General features: G+C 35.1%; 1 protein-coding gene across 10 annotated transcripts in view; it reads right to left on the bottom strand.

The window, feature by feature from the left end:
* The window catches only part of PCDH15 (protocadherin related 15), an 800,695-nt gene that overhangs the window by 644,071 nt on the left and 133,351 nt on the right, over positions 1-23,273 (bottom strand). For 6 of the 10 annotated variants that reach the window (XM_058543433.1, XM_058543425.1, XM_058543424.1 and 3 more), the window contains exon 2: positions 15,138-15,203. The exons of 3 other annotated variants lie outside the window; for them this stretch is intronic. In XM_058543433.1, coding sequence (XP_058399416.1) covers positions 15,138-15,203 — 66 coding nt within the window. Of the gene's footprint in view, positions 1-15,137; positions 15,204-15,721; positions 15,737-23,273 lie in introns of all 10 variants that reach the window. One more of the 10 variants, XM_058543426.1, reaches the window with a different exon arrangement.

Below are 23,273 nucleotides of genomic sequence, written 5' to 3'. Positions count from 1 at the left end.
TACACATCCACACTCATTCATTGGGAGTAGCTAATGGTTTGGCTAGATAGTTAGGACTTGAACACAGTTGGAGCATTTGTGACAAGGAGGTCTAAAGAAGATGTATGTCAATTCTCTCAAACTGGGTATGCAGTTTGAAGGTATTTGTGTCACTTGTAGCTGCTAATCATAGAGTAACCTCAGCAGATGGACAAGATGACCCACTTGGGGGATATCAGTCAGCATATTTCCCCAGTTACTCTTTGCTGAATAGTAGGAGATCCCAACTGTGAGCCTAGATTACCTGCAGCTTTTTCATGCCTAACACCAGATGCAGAGGTGACATTCTTTCATAGATTTCTTCACCAGATCCTACAGTTTTCTCAAGTCTATTCCCTATAAGAAATTTCTTATTCCAAAATGATTTTTGTAGTTTGGCTTCCCATATCAACCCCCAATTGATACATTCAGTTTCTATATAAATGGTGGGAAAATTAATAAAAGGAAACCTCATTTAAAATGGGATTGGGAGCCTGGAAGGGGGAGCTCCCATGCAGTACCACTTACGGTCAATTATAGGAGAGAGAGTTAATTACAGACCACAACAGAAAGAAGTGATCAACAAGAAGATATTCAATTATAGACCCCAACAGAAAGAAGTCAACAGGAGAGAATCCTCAATTAGAGGAAGAAATGTACATTGCATCCCAAACAGAAATTGACTACCCCAGCAACTCACCCAATGAGAAACCATCACCACGCTGAACTCTTGCTTTCCTCCAATGGACTTTCGTTTAAAACAACCCCTCCCAGTTTTCTCCTTTTTCTCTATAAAATAACTATTTCCTCTCCCTTGTTTGTTGATTTTGCCTGTGGTCTGCCACAGCATGCACATCCCAAATTGCAATTCTTTGACTATTCCTGAATAAACTCATTTTGCTGGTAAAATAACTGGCTGTTTTATTTTTAAGGTTGACTATGGTCACTTATGTGTCATCCATAGCACGTAATCACGTGAAATTTGAAAGGAATGTTAAATTCCTTGGATATTTAACTCTCAGCCACAAACCAAATGCATAGTTAGTCTCACTTTCTAAGATATGACCAAAATATATTTACAGTGCTATTATATTTCAGGCACAAATTATCTCTATATTTTTTAATAGCAGTATTTATCATAAGGCTCTAGACATATTTACTGTGACCCCAAAATGTTATAAAATTATGGGTAAAGCCAAGTATGGGAGGGCTTAAATCTATTTTTCCTTGGAAGAGTGTTCTCAAATGAATTTCAAAGCCAAGAATAGATACTAATCACATATTTAAGAAGCTGTCTCGTAATAAACCTTATCTTGAGTGTATAAAAGCACTAACACCTGCTAATCAAGCTCAATAGGTGAAACCCTAAAGGTCTATGTCATTTTTCTAATCCCCGCTGGACCTTTGATGTTGTTTTTAATTTTTAAAGTAAACAATTTTTTTTTTTAAAGGCAAAATTCCCAGCAGCCTTTCTAGGCTTTTTGTTCTCTAAATATGTTTCTCTTTACCAGCATGCTCGATAAAATACAGTTTCCATAATTTGCATTTAATGCAGATTTCTAAAATTCAGGTAAGAAATCTGTTAGAATACAGAGTATTCTTTCTTCACGAGTAGATATGCAGGCAAGGATTCTGGAAGCCTATCATAGCCTGAATATTTTATGTTTCATTTCTTTTTAATATGGCACAGACATTTCTTGTATTGTGTGTGTTAGTACATGTGCAAGTGACAATATTGGTAGACTATATGTATCTATCCCTTTTCTGTACATATCATACATGCCTATCTTACAAAAATGACATTTAAATTTTATTTTATTTTACTGAAGAAATGGGTTATCAAAAATCAGTTACTATTTCTGGAATTTTAATTTTAATTTTAAACAACTGGAAATGTAAAATTGCAAATGGAGATTTTCTTTTCCATTTAATGAACTGTAAACTCACATGGCAAATTGACTCATTTTAAATATTTTGTAGTTTCTTAGACAAAGATTTAAATAATATTTACTTATGCATAGTATTTATTTTTTTTAAATTACTGACACATGATGAGTACATAGCAAGCTACCAGCAAAAGTATTGTATGACCCTCCATTAACGCCTTTAATTCAAAATATTATATTTGCCTAATTATGCTCTTTAAAAACGTCAACCCATGACAGACATCTAATTTATCCAGCTGCTCTTAACAGCTAGTAGACCTAAGTGAAGCTTTTTTACCATCAAATATTAAAAACTGAAACATAACATTTTCCTAGAACTAGGTAGTTGTTTTACATAGACACCTTGATATTAGACCAAATCACTAGATTAATAAATTTTGGCTGTTATCCAAAATTATTCAACATCCCAAAGTAATTAAAATAAAATATATTTTTGTAAATTTACTTGATTATTTAAATAATCAGATTTTTATTTTACGAAATACATTTAAATGTGCAAAAAGGTTTAAAGTATGAATACATGAAATATGCATATTTCATACTTTAAGATGTCATAATGTGGACTTTTTAAACATTCTTAAATTAGATTTATTTTTTATTGGATTTGAGGTAATATTCAATATGGTTTATATATATATTAGCATTCCCTATTTTTGAATATTATCATAGCTATTTCCTATTATTTCAGACAAAATCCTATTGAACACAAAAATAAATTTATCTCCTTATTGTAGACATGGTCACGCAGGCAAAAAGAACAGTTGAAATTAAAAAGGACACTATTTTTATATGTGCACAGTGAATTTTGATTAAAGGTTGATTATGTTAAAAAACCTTAATGATAATAACACTCCAAACTATCCTAAATAGACAGGTAAGTGCCATCTAACTCTGAAGGCAGCTGTTAATCTCTGATGGTACATGATAATCATGTTAATGACTCACTCAAACAATGTTTTTTGAATGCCTGCTATGCATCAGGCATTTCACTACATTCTGGGATTACAGCGAAGTATCAAAGCAGATACAGCCTTTACTCTCATAAACTTTGCAATCTAATATAATGATCCTAATATTCTTCATTTTGAGATAAAAGGCACCATCAGTTAGCAGAAAAATATTAGCCACAGGCATGTTGGCCTTCCATCCTGTCATTCCTCTAGAGCATGGATTTTTATTTACAAACAAACTAAATTCTGTATATTTCTCCTTGTTTCTCAACCGCTGTTAAAAAAAATACAATTATATGCCTTACTCATATAATAAGACTCACAGAAGACAGAAGTTTCTCTCACATATATCAGAAATTTGTGCCATCTCTGAATGACTGTGTCACAGAATGAGCCTAAATTTTAACTAATAATCAATAAATTAAAAATTTAAGTTAAAAATTTAAGTTAAAGATAGACATACCATGGAGGAGAATGCTAAATTCACATTAATATTTAAAATACAATACCTCAAAAACATTAATTTAGGGGCTGGCCCGGTGGGGCAGTGGTTAAGTGCACGCGCTCCACTTTGGGGGCCTGGGGTTCGCCAGTTCAGATCCTGGGTGCGCACCGATGCACTGCTTGTCAAGCCATGCTGTGGCAGTGTCCCATATAAAGTAGAGGAAGACGGGCACGGATGTTAGCCCAGGCCAATCTCCCTCAGAAAAAAGAGGAAGATTGGCATCAGATGTCAGTTCAGGGCTGATCTTCCTCACGCACACATACACAAAAACATTAAGTTAAACAGCACACTTTTATAAAACTGAAACCCAAAGTTGATCTCTGAAGCCTTCTAAACAAAGCAGATATATAGTCTAAGAATGTTTACGCAGTTTCCTATCAATGTTTCATTCACCTAAAATGATAGAGATACAAAATTCCCAATCAGAGAAGTACATAAGGTTAGCAGGTTAATTAGGATTATGTGGGAAGACAATAATTATCTCTTATTCAATTTCAAATTGCTGGTATTTGGTCTCCTCAAAGGAGACCAATTATACTCGTTTTGCCTCAACTGAAAAAAAGAAGAACAAAACAAAGAGTAGCATAAGGTGAAGAATGAAAAAAGTATGGAGAAAAATGATATTTTGTGAGACTTAGTTGGCATTTTGAAACAGACTAAAATCAAACTGAAATACTTCTGGGAATCAATAGATTTCAAAAAACAAATGGTATTAACTGACAAGAACCTTTTCATTGTGGAACATCACTTGAGAGACATCAAGATTCAAGGGGTCAAAAGACTGCTCAAATAATACAAATTAGACTTTCACTTTCATATTTGCCACTTATCACAGGATGGAATTCTAGTAGAGGTTATTAACTGGTCCTTAGCAATACAAAATAGAAAGAAAAACTTTGCTTGTTAACAGTGTTCCATAGAGCTTATTCACCACCAAGAAATCTTAAACTGACTATTTCTTAGATTTGGGACAAAATCTCAAGGATAGCATTTAAATTATTCACTTTGTTTTTAATTCGCTTATAACCTTTAGCCTGACTATTGTCAATAAGGGTCCTCACATCCGTGAATAAACACTTTTAAGGATAGTAAATGAACCCTGTAAAGATTATTAATGGGATGCTACCTCCTCACTAATAACACCCACACCCTGCCTGTCTAAAAGTATTAAGTATTAAGCACAAGTATTAAAGATAAAGTATTAAGTATTAAGATAAAACCAAGTACATTAATCAACATTTTCAGCAAAACATGCTTCTATAAAGATTATCATTTTATCAAGTAAAGTGAATATCTTTGCAAGGACTTCTCTGAAATGTGAATCCACTAGTATTAAATCTTCCATTTTTATTAATGATGTTTTGAAGACAATGTAATATAACAAAAAGATCACTGATTATAATTTTGATGGCGCCACACTATCGAGCTTTGAAACACTCAGCATTAATTTACGATTGAAAACTATCATGTTCACGTTGACCTGTGGAATGATTGTAGTAATCTTCTATTGTATGTTAACTGAGGCAGTGATACCACAAAGCCAAATTGCATGAGTTAATGTATTTTCTGATTTTTTTTTTTTAGTGGAGCAGAAAGCATTGCTTTCAAAGGATAAAATTATCTGAGATGATAAACAAACATATGTACACAGATAGTTGTATATTCAAATTTTGAATTATGCAAGCCAGGACACTGAGTGAGGGATGGGATGGAGAATTATCCTTAATAAACTATAGGTAGCTAGATGAAATCGTTATCAACTGATTTATTGGCAAATCAATTACAAAGTTTCTGACTAATCTGCATATATTCAATCAATATCTATCTTCTCTACATTTTCACCCATTGAAAGAAGAAGATTTGTGATCGCTCATCTTCTCCAGCCAACTATTTGCCAGACCTTAAGCTTATCAGCCATCTTCATCCTTGGAGTCTTTGAATTTGTTTTTTTCTCTGCCTGTATCATAAATTTCCTGGCTAAATGCATGGCTCACATCTTCAGTGTCAATTTTGTACAGGGTTCTGCTCAAATGTGATCTCCTCAGAGAAAATTTCCTCTACCTGAAATAGAACCACTGCCTCCCCACTGGCCCATCACTTCCTGCTCTCTTGCTCCACTGTATTTTTTCTCCCCAGCAGTCTTGCCTCTGCCTCCAGGTGGAATTGGTTTTGTCTGTTTTCTTCCTTGATACATCCTTGGTGCTTAGAATAGGGCCTTACACACACTTACAGTCAGTAAGTATATCTTGAAGAAACGACTAAATAAATAAATGATTGAATGAGTGATTGATTGAAAAGACAGCAGCAGCAATAATTATGTGGGCATGTGTGAGAGGTTGTTTGTAATAGTGGGAGAATTGCAAGCAGGTGGTCTCCTTCGCTTATGTTCTACGGCAGCTGTTTTATTGTAAAGTAGAAGACAGAGAAACTTGGGAGGATAATTATCCTTGTATACCTTAACTGGTAGCTCTTCCCTACTCAAAACCATTTTAAGAAGCAACCTTCTCAACTACCCCTAAGTCTGACAATTCAAATCACTGTTGTGTAGATTTATAAATTTCAAAAGCAAACAAACAAGGAAAAAAAATACCACCAAAAGCAAGAGCAAATATAAACAAATTGTTTAATGCTCTTAATATGGAAAGAGGCTTGTTTCCAGGGTGTCGTGAGTTAAGAAGGAGAGTTTAGTGCTAACCAGCCAGCACTTGAGACTTGAGAACTAAGAATTACTGTCTGGCAAAATGCAGAATCTACAAAACAAAAATGAGGAGTAATACTAAAAAAAACCTTGCCTCGGGTCACCAGTGGCTAGTAGTTTGGTAGATTAAAAAGAAAGCAACTTTAATATATTAGCATGTCTCCACATTCTATTTAATAAACACATTTGTATTTTAACCAAGCTGAGTGTACGTTAATGGCACATAGCTGTAATAATTCTCCACACCTTTTACTGTTGAGTACAATTAAGAGATTCATTTTTATTTATTCTAAGGAATCAGTGCGTACTAGTTGCTTAAATTGCACCACCTGATATAAATATAAACTAAATGCTAGCTTTAGTGCATCCTTCACAGTTTTATGAAGTAGTTATAGATGAAGGGATACTAAGTACCTTCATATTCATTAATACACATAGCATAACTATAAGCACATTTAATTGAATTACGTAAGCAGTTCCAGTTAGAAATACGTGGCATTTGAACATTTGTTTTGAAAACTGCTGTAGGAGGTATTTTAAGTCCAAGAAATGTTTCAAATCATCTGGGGATTACTGTTCCTCTAGTGATCGTTAAGAACCTTTACAGTGTTGATTATTGTACTCTATTCAAAAGTGAGAGTAGTGACCCATTTCAGATTTCCAGCGTCCTAACAGAGAAGAAAACTCATAGACCCATTGCCTCAGCAACAAACATCAATAGTCTAGCAGCCAATATTTGACCATGAGGAACAAAAGAAGTGATAGTACTGTTCATACTAAAAGAGAATTTGGGAAAGAATGTCTTTAGGAAGCAAGGAGAATGGTGGAATCTAAGGCCTCAAGGAAGATTCTGGACAGAGAAAAACCCTAGGAGCTTTATTCTAAAACAAGTAAGGAAATTTTGGTGCTTCCTCTATCCCTAAGTTCCTAAATAATTTCCATCAGGGACTCATTCCCCAACTAAATGCAAAAATTATACAACCTAAGTGTACACAGTGTGCTGGATATGCAAAAACAGCTCAAAGCCGAGTCCCCTCACTCCCTCCAACAAAAGCGTCACCCTATGGGTGCTCCTTCCTCCATGTAGAAGAATCTCTGTCTTTTACATTATCCTAATTCACTTGTCTCATCTTTGTTGTCTAAATTAAAAGTCAAAATACTCGTGGCCCGTGGGCCATATGAGGCGCACAGATGTGTTTTGTTTGGCTCATAAAAGAAATCAAAATTTAAATTAGACTGACATCTTTAACATACAGAATTTCCTATTATTCTAAAGCAAATTGGAGGATCTTCTTTTCTCTATGATTACAAGTGGATAGAACCTAATAGGCCTTCCCTCCTTAAACCATCCAGGCCCATTCTTATTGCCCACAAAGGCCCGTGTTCCAATAGTCTATGCCAATGAAATCAAAACTGGCTTCAGCTGTTTGCCTTACTGACTTATGATTTTGGTACTCTTTCTATAGAAAAATGGTTCATTATAACAGCATCATTGGGATTAAGAGCATATGTATGTGCGTGTGTGTGTGATATAATTTAATTTTATATAATTCAGATTTATTCGTATTAGACATGAGATGAAGATAAAGGATTTAAACAAAAAGGAAAGATACAATTAGAATAGAATATTTTTTCTTAAAAATATTTTTCATTTCGTTAGAAACCAGGGGTTACTTTGCACAATTTAATCTTTTCATGATTGCCAATAACCTCAGCATTTTGAAATTTAAACAGTAAATGAGGAGCCACTAACTTTTACAGAGTTGTTTTCCTTCTACAAAATGCCCTAGCGCGCTGGCCTAGCTTTTGTCTGCTTTGTGTGCTTCTTCTATCCTTTGTTTTATGATCATTCCATTATCTCCAGCAATCCCACTGCACATTGTGTGCTATTTAGTCAACAAATGAGAAAAAGAAGATCATAAATGAAATCCAATATATGACTAACGTCAGTAAATTTCTAGATAACTTGAGGTGATAAGTAACAACCTATTTCCTTAATGCATAGAAACTTTTCCAACTACTTATCATTTCATAGTTACATATTCAGAAGCTTTGCAGCTGTCGACCTTTTAGAAAATGATTCTTTGTCGCAAATGAAAAGAAGTGGAATGCATCATTGCGTATGTAGCTTCAGCAGTAATGAGCAGAGACAAATTGTTTTCTATTACGACAGTTTGTCTTACAGTTACAATAATAAGAGGATTAAAATACATAAGGAATTGGGCATGATTATTTTTTACATCAATTTAGGCCTAACTTTGGCAAATGTATTTTGGGTAGTTTCATTTCCTCCTTCATAATTGATGGAAAAATTCTATTTCCTCATCAATGTGGACAGCTTTCACTGGAAATAACTCAGAACTATTACTTGATGATGACAACTCAGAATTGTTACTTGATGATGACAAATAACTTGATGATGACTGGGAAAAGTAAACAATAGAAGGACAATAAAGAAGTTTGTAATCATGATTACGGTGCTATGCAACATCCATAGGCAATCTAGCCAGAAGACCACTAATATCATAAAAAGATGTAATTTTTGGGCAATTAAGAATCAAGTTAGGATGTTATAAAATTACAGAACCAAAAACAATATTTTCCTATTTATCCAGAAAAACAAAACTGCCTTATTGGGCTAAAGATCATTTGCCTGATGTCAACACTGATGATCCTATATAACTTCATACAAAATATTAGTATTTTGTTAGTATTTTATAAGCTTGTGCAGCCATCTGTTAATTTACCTTAATCTTTAAAGAATTTCTATTATTGTTAGAATTGCTATGTTTCATTAGTGTATAGTGTGGGAGATCAAGATTTGGCCATCCTGAAATATATCTCTTTACCTTGATTGTTTTCTCTGACGGACTTTGACCTCCCCCACTAACTGCCTAAAGAATTTGACATAGTAACTCCTTCCTGGAACAGATCTTTTATCTGATGGCTGTAATATAATATAAAATAGATGTTACAATAGGAAAGGCACCAACAGGCTCATCTTATCGGAAGTTCTGTCTCTCTGGCCACATTCTCTGGATGGCCCTGCTAGGAGTTGCCAGACAAACATTTACATTTATAAGGGAAATCTCCATTTGTAAAGGTATCTCCCTCTCTGTATTGGGAAGAGGGGAGATGACCTCATTTCTAGAAACTTATCAATGTGGAAGGTGAGGCCTTAGGTCTGTATAATAGCCTTACTCTTGTTTGCCGTTCTTTAGTGGTAATCTCCTGTAACTGACTCCACCACCCCCCAACATCCTCCTTTGTCATTGGCTGAACATGGTATTTAAGACGAGAATTTCTGCTATTGTGTTGAGAAACGCAGTGTCCCTGCTTTCTCCCATGTATACATGTTATTAAACTTGGTATTATTTTCTCCTGCTAACCTGTCTTGTTAATTATTTAGCCAGTCATAAGAACCTTAAGGGAAAGGGCAGAGGGGGATTCTCTCTCTTCCCCCAACAATAGTCTGCTGCATAAAACCATATTTTCTTTTATTTGTTTTAAATTTGCCTTTTAATTTTTCCATATTTCAGGTATAGAATTGTTCTGAGATTTGGTGATGAAAACATTAAAGAAAGAGATATCATTTACCTTAGCAATAAGACAACAACGCAGAACAGAGGTGGGACAAAAGTGCCTACAGAAAGTAACTGTTTAAAATCAAACACTGAGAACTATCCCTCCCATAAGACATACATACTAGACCCCCCTCTCCCTTTTATTTTCATGAATAAAGGTCTATACAATTTTTCAAAGGCTTAATGTCTTAGAAAGTATCCTGTAATTCAGATTTCACTTAATATGTAAATTATGTAGGCAACACTCTGCTATGTGCCTTATTTGAAATAATTTAGTTACTTATTATAGAACTGAGGGGGAGTGAGAGAGAGAGAGTCAAAGAGAGAGACAGAGAGAAAGACTGACAATTACATCTAGGGACATCTTAAACTGGTGTCCTAGTTTTGACACATTGAAAGAAGCATGGCCCAAGGACAGGCCTAGAGAAAAAATTCAATCTTTAATAACATTTCTTCAGATATTTACATGAGCCAAGAACTCTGTCTATAGCAGCCATTACTGAAACATTTTTCCATCTACTATATACTCCTAGGATCCATGACCTCTTGGGAGTTTTTCACTTTACCCCAATAGAACACTGTCCTCCAGACTGCATGATGCTGCCATCTTGGTTCCTCAGTTCCCTCTCTTCTGAATATTGGGCAGTCTCACATCTGGGGTTCTAGTCATCTACTCTGAGCTATTCTGTAAACAGTCTACTCTTCTTCCACTCTGATTGTTCTTCTTGCCAAAACTTTCTGCCAGTTTTGACTCTTCTCTCTTTAGAGAAGGAAGAAGAATGAAGAAACATAGGTAAATGGGGAGGGTTCTGAACACTTAGATGTCAAAAATTTTATCACATCACACTTTGTTTAAACTTTGAGAATTTTCATAAAAACATATTGGTTACTTGAGGTTTTTATGTCCATGAGTGCAAGGCCTCTTTTACTAGGAGCGTGTGCAATTTCACTTGGGACCCTTCAGAGGTGTGCAGGGCAGAGTTTGGCTAACTCCTCCCTATACACTCAGGGGTACGTAATTGGCAACTATAAGGAAAGAAAAACATCAACATAAAATTTGATCTCCTACTCCTCCAAGCCTAGTGGTTTTGACAATGAAAGGAAAAGAATGCTGAGGAATAACCTCAATACCATAAATGTTTCAAATGAAAGATCAACCTCTACACCCCTTCCCACCCTCCTCTAACTGCATGCTTGGACCAGAGAAACTCCGGGAAAGGGGTGACCAACTGAATTCATTGCTCCTTTCTAAGACCTCCTCTACCTCCCTGGAAGCATGTAAGGGTCTGTAGTCCTCAACCTGGTTCATATCCTGGCTCTGGAATGTGCCCTGACAAGGAAAAAGAAACTTCTTCATTGACTCAGCTGTGGCATCCTTTGTTGGTGCTGCTTTCAAACTATAGAGACACTCAGCATCACCTTTCATTTCTCAAATTTGCTGCGAGCCCATAGTATCTTTTTGACTTTAAATCTGAGGACGATTAGGGTGGGCTTTCTAAGGTCTCATATAGATATTGATATCCTTTTGCCTCTGAATCCATTTTTGTACAATAATAGTGTTATGTTTTAACCATGACTTTGAATCATTTCCTTATCCCTTTGACTCAGCACTGCCTGTATGTTTACCCAGTTTCTGAGAATAAGCCTGAACCAGTTGTTTCAAAGCCTGTTTGAATGCCATTCGATAATTGTTCTAAAGCAGCCAGGACTTTGATTTGGCTGGCATTCAGAAGCAGGCTTTACATAGTCCCAATGAAGCTGCTCTTCTCTCCTTCCACTAAGGTCTCAATGCCATAAGCAACTCAGAGTCCAGGGAAACTAAAAAATATATCTCCAAAAAGATTTTTTTTTAACTTTATTTTTTAGAGCAGTTTGAGGTTTACAACAAAAATAAGAGGGAGATGCAGAGATTCCCCATATATCCCTTTCCCAGACACATGCATAGCTTCCCCCGCTATCAACATCGCTTACCAGAATGGTACTTTTTTTTAACCAAGAATGAACCTACATTGACACATCATAATCGCCAGAAGTCTGTAGTTTACCTTAGAGTTCACTCTTGGTATTATACATTCTATGGGTTTGCACAAATGCATGATAACAGATATCTATCATTAGAATACAATGCAGAGTATTTTCACTGCCCTAAAAATCCTGTCCTCTGCCTATTCATCTCTCCCCCACCCATCCCTAGCAACCACTGAACTTTATTTTCTCCATAGTTTTGCCTTTTCCAGAACGTCATATAGTTGAATTCATATAGTATGTAAACTTTTCAGATTGGCTTCTTTCACTCAGTAATAAGCATTTAAAGTTTCTCCATATCTTTTCTTGACTTGATAGTTCATTTCTTTTTAGCACTGAATTTGTCTGACTATACCACAGTTTATTTATCTGTTCATGTTCTGAAGGACATCTTGGTTACTTCCAAGTTTTGGCAATTATGAATAAAACTGCTGTAAACATCCATCTGCAGGTTTTTGTGTGTATGTAAGTTTTCCAGAAAGAATTTTTAGATGTTCTCATTTTATTAAACAAGATAATATAGCCTAAGTGTGTTTCTTGTATACATTCTCTCCTCTAAAGATAAATTACACACTAAACATGTGCTACATACAAGCTTGAGAGCTTTCTGGTGGTTGTCAGGAACCAACATGTGTCTCTTTATGTGTTGACTTTGTGGCCTTACAACAAAAGCTTGATTTTCTGATAGTGGTGATAAAAAAGAGCTCCTGGTTCAGATCGAGGGTGATATAATGAATCTGTTATCAAATGGTGTTGAGGACAATGATCAAGGATGGGAAGAATCTAACAGCGCCTAGGGTGAGAAAGAAGTTTATGGATCTCCATCTGTTCCAGTTTTAATTCTTTCAAACATATACATTGGTGCAAATGCATTTAGCATACATATTCACAAAGAGGAAATATTTCCATCCCACAGAGCATAAAAATCTTGAATGATGTGGATGCATGTGACAAACAATGGACATTCTATAAATGTACCTCAGTGACTTATATAAGAAAATTAAGTATAGATTTTAGAGAAAACAGAGTGATTTAAAAGCTATACTTTAGTAGAGGTTATATTTAGCAATAGAGATTGTTTAGCTATAGACATCAATGAAGTAAGCCAAAGGCAAGTTGACACACAATAAACTTACTAGTTTGGCTTAATAAAAGATTTGCTATGCCTTACTTTTAAGAAGCTCCAGAATCTTTAAAAATGAGTGCTTATTAAACCAGTAAAATAGGATACCCACGTGTTTTGTTACTACCAATTAAAAGATGCAGAAAAAGAGAAATTAAGAGAGTTTAAGAGCCTGACCAGAATTAACTGCCTAATTGGGAAGTTTCTTAGATTGCCTGAAGAAAAATATGAAAAACATTTTCATGGATTGTTTCTTTTAGACTTTTAAGACAAAGACAATTACACACTACATTATAATATCTGGCAGAGGTTCATTTGATCATTATATTTTTAGAAATTTAAAGTAAAAGAAAAATGTAAATCATTTAGTCTCTAGATCGGTATTTATACTCCTTGTGATGACACTCAAATAACTTTGGCAGCATTCTGAGTAATTGGCAGTTTCTACAAAATATGCCAATTAAAGAGTACAACATGACTACACTATATTATGTCACGCTCTTCTAAAACACAAATATTGAACTTTCACCACACGCTACCATACAGCACTGCTATGACAACATCTTTGCCGAGTTCCTGAGCTCCTCAGAAAAGTGGGATCTAATCAGCACAAGAAGAGATAAAATATCATGATTATCGTGGCTATAATTATCTGGTTGGAAAAATAAGCTCTGTATAGAATCACACGTTAAAACAAAATTATTTAGTAGAACTAAATGTTTTAGTTCAGCTCAGCTTATACGTTCAAGGGAACTAGTGAACAAGAAGAAAATAAAATATAGATTGGCCTTTTATCTTTTTTTTTTTGTCTCTGGTTAAAACGGCAAACTGTTTTCATTGTAGAACATTTCAAAAATACAGATTTGTTCACAGAAAAATAGTTAACAATAAATAAACCATAATTCCACATGTGAGACAGAGAATTTTTCTGGTACACTGTATTTATATATTTTTTCTTTTCTGCAGACACATACAAGATTTATTTCCAATTTATTTAAATGCATCATAATCACTCATTAATTGCATATGCTTTCATGCTCAAAAGGGATTGACTTTTTAAAAATCATCAAAACACTCAAATTTTTATGAGTTTTTTAATGTTGCTAAAATTTAGTATAGATGCTTAAATTTGTTTAAACAGAGGCCAGCAATGCTGTAGGCATTATTGCCTGATTCCAAAGTATGTGCCAGAAAATAAAAAGTTTATGCCAACTCTTCAAAGGAGTAAAAAGAGTGTTTCTAATACAGCACAATACATGATGAAGTGAACCAATGAAAGTATTATATATATTATAGAAGTTTTCAAAAATACATCAGTTGAATTCCAGGAAAAATGTAATTCTCTAATAAGCCAATTGATATAATTCTTTTTTTAAATAATATAAATTTGGAAAACACAGTGTTTAGAATAGACAGAAATTATAAATCAAACAAACCTAATAGAAGGTCCACTACAGAGTTAGTAGACAAAATGAGCCACAGAGCACATTCTCACACTTAGAATAGTTTAAAATAGAAACCAAGATTCAACAGATTTCTATTTTACTGCCACCTAATAGAGAAGGAGAATCTTTAAATATTTACAAACCTTTAAAGTTTAGAGAGGCTAGGAGAGTGTTGTGGAACGAAAGTGCTAATTATATTTATTTTTGGTTTTGATAAGGAAAATTACCATTTTGAAGAAGAACTTGATATGAATTAGGTATTAGTTGTTAATTACGGCAACCTCATGAAAATTCAGACTTCTTCCTCCACTCGAGATCTTTTGTCAGGTTCTCTATCTCCAAGAACTTTCAGTTTTCCCATTAACCGTTCCTAAATTGCCACATCTAGTAGGCTATGGATCTAATCTTTACCAGATTCCAGCCAACTCAAGTTAGCAGTGTTGGCGTCCTACCTTGTGGTCCACTTCCTTTGGAGGAATACAATGTGTCTCATTCAGATGACTAGGTGCCTCTATGCATGATAGTCAACTTTACCTATTGACAAAGAAAAATTCCAGCAGGCATCTGGGTGCATCTTGGATTGATCCTGAATCAAATGATTCCTTCACAATCAAAGCTAAACATTATTTCTAGTCCTTGAAAGATTTTCTCATAATATAATCCACATAAAGCGTTTCCAGGGAATGGTATAATTTAAATGTATACAGGGAAAAAAATTAAACATGAACTGTTTGTGGATTTGGATTGAAGATTTAGTAATTTCACACATAAGAGACCTAGGGTTGAAATTAGAAGAAATCCCCCGTAAAGATAAGTCATTTGTAAAACATAAAGCTCACTCACCATTCCGACTCTCTTCATCAATAGCAACTATGGTAGCTGGTGGTCCTCCTCTAGCTAGTTTGCAATCTAAAGAGAGAAAACAACCACAGGTAAGAAGTCACAACTGCAGGGGCACTTACTCTGGGATCGAATTCATTGAGATTTATATCGATATTTAAAAAGAAAAATCCTACAATCAAATTAATATGTATAATTACTTTTAACATTTTTTTATTTTTAAAAAATTTTCATAAGAACCACATAGATTCCTTACCACATTATAACATAGTCACTTTGTACACCAAGAAACTATTCAAATCTTACTGGAAAACACCAGTAGAGACCACTGGAGGGCAGAAGTCCTTCAGGACAGAGATAATGGGATGTTAATTTAACCCAAAGAAATAACATAAAGGAATGATTAACATGGATAAATTGTAATTAAATCTTCACAACAGAAACAAACATAATTGGACTTTAACTGTGATAAAGGGTCTAATTAAAGAGAGCAAATAGAATTATAATAATGTTCTAAAGAAAATAAAACAAAGACAGACAAGCAATGCTCATGAGGTTGTTTGGAATTTTCATTTTTGTCATCTTACCCTCATATTGCCAGTCTGGAGTCAAAAGTATAGATTCATCAATGGAAGCAGATCAGAAAAATGGAAGAAAGAAAGGAAGAAAGAATATATGTATATATTTAGCAACGATTTAAAGGCATAAATAGCATTATACAATAACAGATACATCACCCACTGATTTGTGGAAAAGAAATATATAAAATCTTTATATCAGATTTTGCAATTCTAATATAGTATTGATACATTAATTTGATATGTCATTAGCATCTTAAAAATTTATTATAGATAGACTTGAAAATAACAGAAAGTACGTTTATATGTTTGCTATGAAAAGGTAAATACAAATTACTTATGAATAGTCTATTATCCCTGTGCTGAACAAACCTTAAGAATAGTGCCTGTCAATCAGTAAGGATGACTAATTCATTACTTCAAACACTGCTAATACCCTGCCAAGAATCTCATGATAATGAACATATAAATAGTATAAAGAGTTATAATATCCATAATAATTAAAATATGAAGGCTTTGCCCGTTAAGATGTCAAATGTACACTTCTGAGATGTAAAACACTCTCCTAGGAGGTACTTGGTGAGTCTCATAGGGTTGTGTTATGCAGTTAAATGGACATGGCACACTCTTGTTACTGCAGCATAAATCAAATTTGCTTAAAGCCATCCAAGTATGTGTGTTATTTGAAAGATGATTTCAAGGTTTATTATTTATTTGTTTGTTAAAATTCTACTTGTTATGCACATGGGCATGAATAATAAGGCCTTTGACAAGCACTATTCTATGTGGTAAGGTATGTGATCTCTCACGTGAAGCTTAAAATCTCAGAGATCTACAATTTTTCTCTCTTCATCATTGTCAATATTCAGGGAATTTCAAGTTACAATATTTTTAGATCTAAAATCTCTTGTACTCATTACACTCCTTCCTCCCCTTCCTATATCCGCTGACATAGCACAGCTGCTCATTATTTTTCACCCCTACTCTTTCTTTTTGTTTTTTTGTGTGGAAGATTAGCCCTGAGCTAACATCCATGCCAATCCTCCTCTTTTTTGCTGAGAAAAATTGGCCCTGGGCTAACATCTGTGCCCATCTTCCTCCACTCTATATGGGACGCCACCACAGCACGGCCTGACAAGCAGTGCATCAGTGCACTCCCGGGATCCGAACCTGGCTGCCAGCAGTGGAGCATGTGCACTTAACCGCTATGCCAAGGGGCAGGCCCCACCCCTACTCTTTTTTTTAAAAAATATTTTATTGAGTTCATATTGGCTTATAATACTGTGTAAATTTCAAGTGTACATTACTATATATCAGTTTCTGTCTAGACTGCATCATGTCCACCACCAATAGTTTAGTTTTTATCTGTCACCATATCTATGTGCCCCTTTGTCACCCCTACTCTTGCAATAGTTTCCTCACTTATCTCCCAGAAGCTTTGTTATCATCCTGCGTTCATCTATTCATTCTATGAGAATTATATTCATGCACCCAAATCAAAGGTAAAATAATGGCACTTCTCTGCACAAAAATCTGATACATTTCCTCTGGAGTAAAAAAAAAGAAAAAAAAAATTCTTGGGATGCCTAAGTTTTTCAAACCTAAATGGTTTAGGATAACATTTCAAAGGATGCTATGGTCTCATTATCCTTTACTTAGAATTAAGCACCATGCCCTTCAGTCACATCAGACCCCTTACTCTTGCTGGAACGTACCTTGTATTTTTAGGGAAGTTTTGTTACCTAGGTTCATTTCCGCCTCTACTTCTTCCTGGCAAATCTCTGCTTCTCTTGGTAAAACTAGATTTCACCTGTTCCATGAAAACTGGCCCACATCCCCAGTCAAGAATTTATCTTTCGCTCCTGTGTTCTCATAATATTTTGTTCATCTAGTTTCTTATTCCTTTATGCATTCAAAAATTATTCATTCATTTAGTCAAATTTGTAGATGAATTACTCTGTGCTGAACATGGGAATAAAATATCAACAGCTCCTTTCTTCAAGGATCTCAGGTGGAGAAGGTTAGACACCAAATAGAACACAGACACATAAACACACAGGTATAGTACGATGTGATATATGTGAAGTCAATTCTATAATAAATTCACTAACAATAAAAATGATTAAAAGAAAAAAGACAATATATATGGAGAGTGGAAATGGAATAACAAGAAGGAAGAGGAGATTTGTGAAGGAGAGAATAAAGGAAACCTGACCCGATCTTACACAAAACAATTCTTGGATTACCAAATATCTCTTCCATTTGTATTTCAGAGAGAAGTTATTTTCAAGACTATTCCCTCCCCCTATATATATGGCCACTGCCTTAGTTAAGACCATCATAGTGGCAGAGAGTAGACAAAAACTGTTGTGTATTTCTGTGTGAATATTGGTAAAGGAATAGATGTTTAATCAATAAATTTATGGCCAGGCAGAATGAAGGAAAAGGAAAGAAGGAGGAAGTTGGGCATAAATATTTAAAACATTCACAGGTTGGTTACTATTTAATTTATGGATAGACTTTCTCCATACAGCTAAGCCAAGTATGACTCTCCTGTATCCCAGCCCTGCCTAACTCCTTACCGCTTCTACTCTCATAGTTCACCCTCTAGCCACAACAAATCAAATTTATGTTTGTTGTGCCATCTGCTGAAATGCCCTTCCTCCTCTTTTTCCCCTGGTTAACTTCCCCTATTTCTCTTTCAAGAACCTGGCAAGGCTTCCCTTCTTCTAGAAAATCTTCCTTGTTTTTAGTCTAAGTTAAATGCCTCTCCTCTATATTCGTTCAGTACACGTTGTATTCCATTGAAAAAGAATGTAATCTTTTCACAACAGCTCCTTCAGACCAAGTCTGTGTCACGTTTATCTTAGTAAACTACAACCTGGCAAGAGCTGGTCCTGAAAGAAGGTTTGTTGAATTTTTCTGAACTACAGTTTGCCCAGCTACAATCTCCCTTTGAACATCCCTCCATGACAGCTGCTCAGAAGTCTCTGTTCTCATTATGTCCTCACCAGCAGAAACAGCCCAGGAATAAAGGCTCGGCTACATTTCCTCCCAGTCAGACTCCTTTAGATGACTTCCACCAAGCTTTAGTCTTCCAACAGGTTCCAAATCCCTCCAATAAGATATTTTCACATCCAACAAACACTTTATTTATTCTGGACCAAACAAAAAATAATTTAAAAAATTTTTAAAGGCTCACAACACTAATGAAGAGAAATTAGTCAGATACATAAAAATAATCTATTAATAATACTGTTCCCAACAGCCAAAGTGTTTGTTTTGGATGATGCATTCATGAAAGTATAATTAATTAGTTTTGAAATGCACAAAAATATTTTTAATAACAAGTATATTCAGAATTGTCTTGAAAAAAAGTAATTTTGGATGGAATAGCCAGGGATGTATTGTGTATGCAAAATATCCAAATAGAGATCATAGTGAAGACTAGAAGGCAATTTGGGGGCTGGGTGATCCCGTTCTCTATGGTCTGTGGATAATCCGCCTGCCACAGGAAAGACAGGTTAGCTGTTGACTCCTGTACCTTGGCAATGGACTTCCTTAATCTATTTAATTTCACCCTTGACTGTTCTGGTTAAATCACAAATTCATTGTTTTTCATGCCTCAAATTTCTAACTTCTCAGGCCCCTACCTGATTCCCATATCCAATGTGTTATAAAGTACAGGATATGAATACAAATACCTGAGTGCTCAGTGGGATTTATTTCTGAAAATTTGTCATCAAGCTAAAACTAAGCCATATGTTTTTAAATAACCTTGTGCAACAGGTCAGATTTAAAACCAAAAAAGTATTAGAAAGATATGTTATGACTGGTTTCAAAGGTACCAAGCCTGTGATACATTGTTCTTATGGTAGCCTGAAGCTTAAGAGCATGTCATAGACAAGTCACTCAAAGGCAATAACCCAGAATTGTCCAAATATGTTCATTCTTTACCAAGAAGAAAGAACAGCCAGGAAAACCCTATTCCCACCATAGCCTATTCTCAAAATTTCCTTTTAAGGACAAACAACATGTTTTCAGTAAAATTTCAAATCTATCCCCTTTTTAAAATAATACATTAACGTGGCAATTGCCATCAATATGTCAATGACTTGCATATTGTATTCCTGCCCAGACCCCTCCTCTGAGCCTGGGTCCTACTGTCCAGACAACACGTGCACTTGCAATTTCAAAGGTACCTTAGATGTAACACTCTAAAATCAAATTCTAGTTGCTACTCCCAGCCCACAGCAGGTCTCTTCCAGTTGTATTATTTCAGTGAATGGCACAATTTCGTACCAAGTTGCAAAAACCAGAAACCAGAGGGTCACCTTTGAGTCTGCCCATCTCCCTTGCTTTCCTATGTTGAATCCATCAATAAATCTTGAATTTAATTCCTACAGAAAAAGTCCTCATATCCACCTACTGCTTTCAATCTCCAGTGTCACCACACTAATTCAATCTCTTACCTAATCAAATAGGTTTTCCTAGATACTCTCCCTACAGACAATCTTGCCCCACTCTTTAATTTAATTTTCTCTCTTTAACCACAGTGGTCTGTTAAAAATAAAACTTTGCTTACTTTTTAATGATTTGCCATGGCTTTTAGGTTAAAAAATATTTTTGATGGCCTACAACCTTGTGCATAGTATGATTTTAGAATGAAAAGCTAAATAAATGGCCTGCAAGGTCCTGCATTAAATGGCCCTCTCCTTCCTCTCCCGTCTCATCTATTTCCATGCTCTTACTTGCTCTCGGCATTCTAGACAGATTTTTGCTTTTCCTTAATCGCTCTATGTGCCATCCTGAGCTACCTGAAGACCTTTCCACATTGAATTATTTCTTGTTTCTAATCTTTACCCTTAACCCATCATTCACTTACATAGCCTTTAGAATTTAGCTTGTGCTTCACTTTCTCAAAGAGGGCATTTCTCATCTCTCATTTCCCTGATACACACTCTCATAATTCTGCCTCCGAGTACCAATTGACGAATATCTGATTCCTTGCTGACAGAAAACTCAGTAATAACCCAGATCTTGTTTCTATTCCTCAGAGTTGTGTCATCAGGGAAAAGTTCCTGTCACATAGTTGATTCTCAGCAACTATTTATTTATTTACTTATTTATTTTTTTAAATGTTAAAATCTACTTTTATTTTTTTTCCAGCCTTGTCCCCTCATTTATTTTTATTTTTTTTAAATTTTTTGTTTATTGCAGTAACATTGGTTTATAACATTGTATAAATTTCAGGTGTACATCATTATACTTCTATTTCTGCATAGATCACATCATGTTCACCACCCAAATACTAATTACAACCCATCGCCACACATGTGTCAGCAACTATTTATTGAATGCAAGAATGAACAGCCTCAACCAAATTTGCAACAATAAAAGAAAACCCTTATCACTTAATCTTCCTTTTTTCTTTTTAATCTTTGAAACGTCAGTCTCAGATACAAGTAATGGGGAAAGAAGGGGTAAGAAATTAGTTGTCTAAAGATAGGATCATTGATGCCACCTCAGCAGACGTATGAAGGGTAGCAGAACGTGTCATGCCAAAATATGCCACTTTAGCATGTGGAGCTGAAGGCAGTCAAGACCCAGAACACTCAGGAAAAGCTTTTCACCTCCCTTTTAACAGCCTAAATGAATTTAGAGAGGGGGCCCATACCAGGAAGAGAGCTATTACCAGATACAACTTTTTCATCTGGGAGGCTTATCTGCATGGCAGGGCAAACATTTGTTTAGCAAACATTTCCCCTTCTAATCTTCCTATGAATTGCCTTCCTCCCCTTTGAAGCCTCAGACCCCTATCCCTTTCCTTAGCTCAGGATTGTATATAAGCCTCAATTGCCTGGCTGCCTTTGAATCTCATATCTTTGTCCACAATTAAATTTGCTTTTTTCCTGTTAATCTGTCTTTTTATACAGGAGGAATCTCAGCCAAGAACCCAAAAGTACAGAGGGAAAATTATTTTTCTTCCCCTACAAGTGAAAAGCTACCATTAAAGTAAAGACAGAGATAGACAATTTTGTAGGAATTTCGGATTCTTTGGGACTAATTATAAAAGATCATAAAGAGCTCAGAAAAATAAAAAAGAGTAATGAAAAGAGAGGGAAGGAGAAATTTCTCACTTGCTTCAAATTATCTATAGTTTCTGTTAGAATACTACACTCTGATTATCCAATTGACTGGATTGAAGAACTATTATGGAGCAAGATTACTCCAATACCTTATTAATAGCAAGGATGTAGTCCATGCTCTTTCATGATTTTATCAAATTCTCCAAAGAAGATATACAGCTGGCCAACAGGCACATCAAAAGATGTTCAACATCATTAACTATCAGGGAAATGCAAATCAAAACTACAATGAGATATCACCTCAAACCGGTCAGAATGGCTATAATTACCAAGACAGGAAACAAGTGTTGCACAGGATGTGGAGAGAAAGGAACTCTCATAAACTGCTGGTGGGAGTGCAGCCACTATGGAAAACAGTATGGAGATTCCTCAAAAAATTAAGGATAGAACTACCATATGATCCAGCTATTCCACTGCTGGGTATTTATCCAAAGAACATGAAAACACCAATGCGTAAAGATACACCTGTATTCATTGCAGCATTATTTACAATAGCCAAGACTTGGAAGCAACCTAATTGCCCATCAAGGGACGAATGGATAAAGAAGATGTGGTATATATACACAATGGAATACTACTCAGCCATAAGAAATGACGAAGTCCAGCCATTTGTGACTACATGGATGGACATTGAGGGTATTATGCAAAGTAAAATAAGTCAGAGGGAGAAGATCAAATACCATATGATTTCCTTCATTAAGTAGTAGATAATAACAACAATAAACAAACACATAGAGACAGAGATTGGATTGGTGGTTACCAGAGGGGAAGGGGGGAGGGAGGAGGGCAGAAGGGATGATTAGGCACATGTGTGTGGTGATGGGTTGTAATTAGTACTTGGGTGGTGAACATGATGTAATATATGCAGAAGTAGAAGTATAACGATGTACACCTGAAATTTATACAATGTTCTAAACCAATATGACCACAATAAAAGAACAAAAAAGAATGAACATTATAAAACTAAAAAGAAAAAAAAAATGGGGCCTTACAGAAATAAAACTCAAAGACCACAGATACCAAAGCTTTTGTGATGTCAAGGATCACAAATACTTTTGTGCCACCTTAGAATTTTTACTCAGCTATTTCCTCACCAGCTTCCTATGATTATCAGTGAATTATTTTAGCACTTAGCAGAGAATTTGACATATTATAATCATTCAATGTATTTGCTGAACAAGAGAATATCCTCCTACAGGGCAAATGAATAAAATAATTAACCCATTAAATCCTTAGTATTAGTCATTTCAAATCTTTTGAGGGTGTATTTTAAGATGTTAAAGGAATTGATTCCTAGTATAATATAGAGGTTAAGAAGATGCTTCGGAGTCAGAAAACCTAATTTTGAATCCTAACGTTGGCTTTTAATAGCTGTGTAATATTGAACAGATTATTAACTTCTTATACCTCAG

This window comes from Diceros bicornis, chromosome 6 (assembly GCF_020826845.1).
Source record: "Diceros bicornis minor isolate mBicDic1 chromosome 6, mDicBic1.mat.cur, whole genome shotgun sequence".
NCBI classification, from domain to species: domain Eukaryota; kingdom Metazoa; phylum Chordata; class Mammalia; order Perissodactyla; family Rhinocerotidae; genus Diceros; species Diceros bicornis.
The sequence above is the reverse complement of the archived record's forward strand: the minus strand, read 5'-3'. Positions and strand labels throughout refer to the sequence as shown.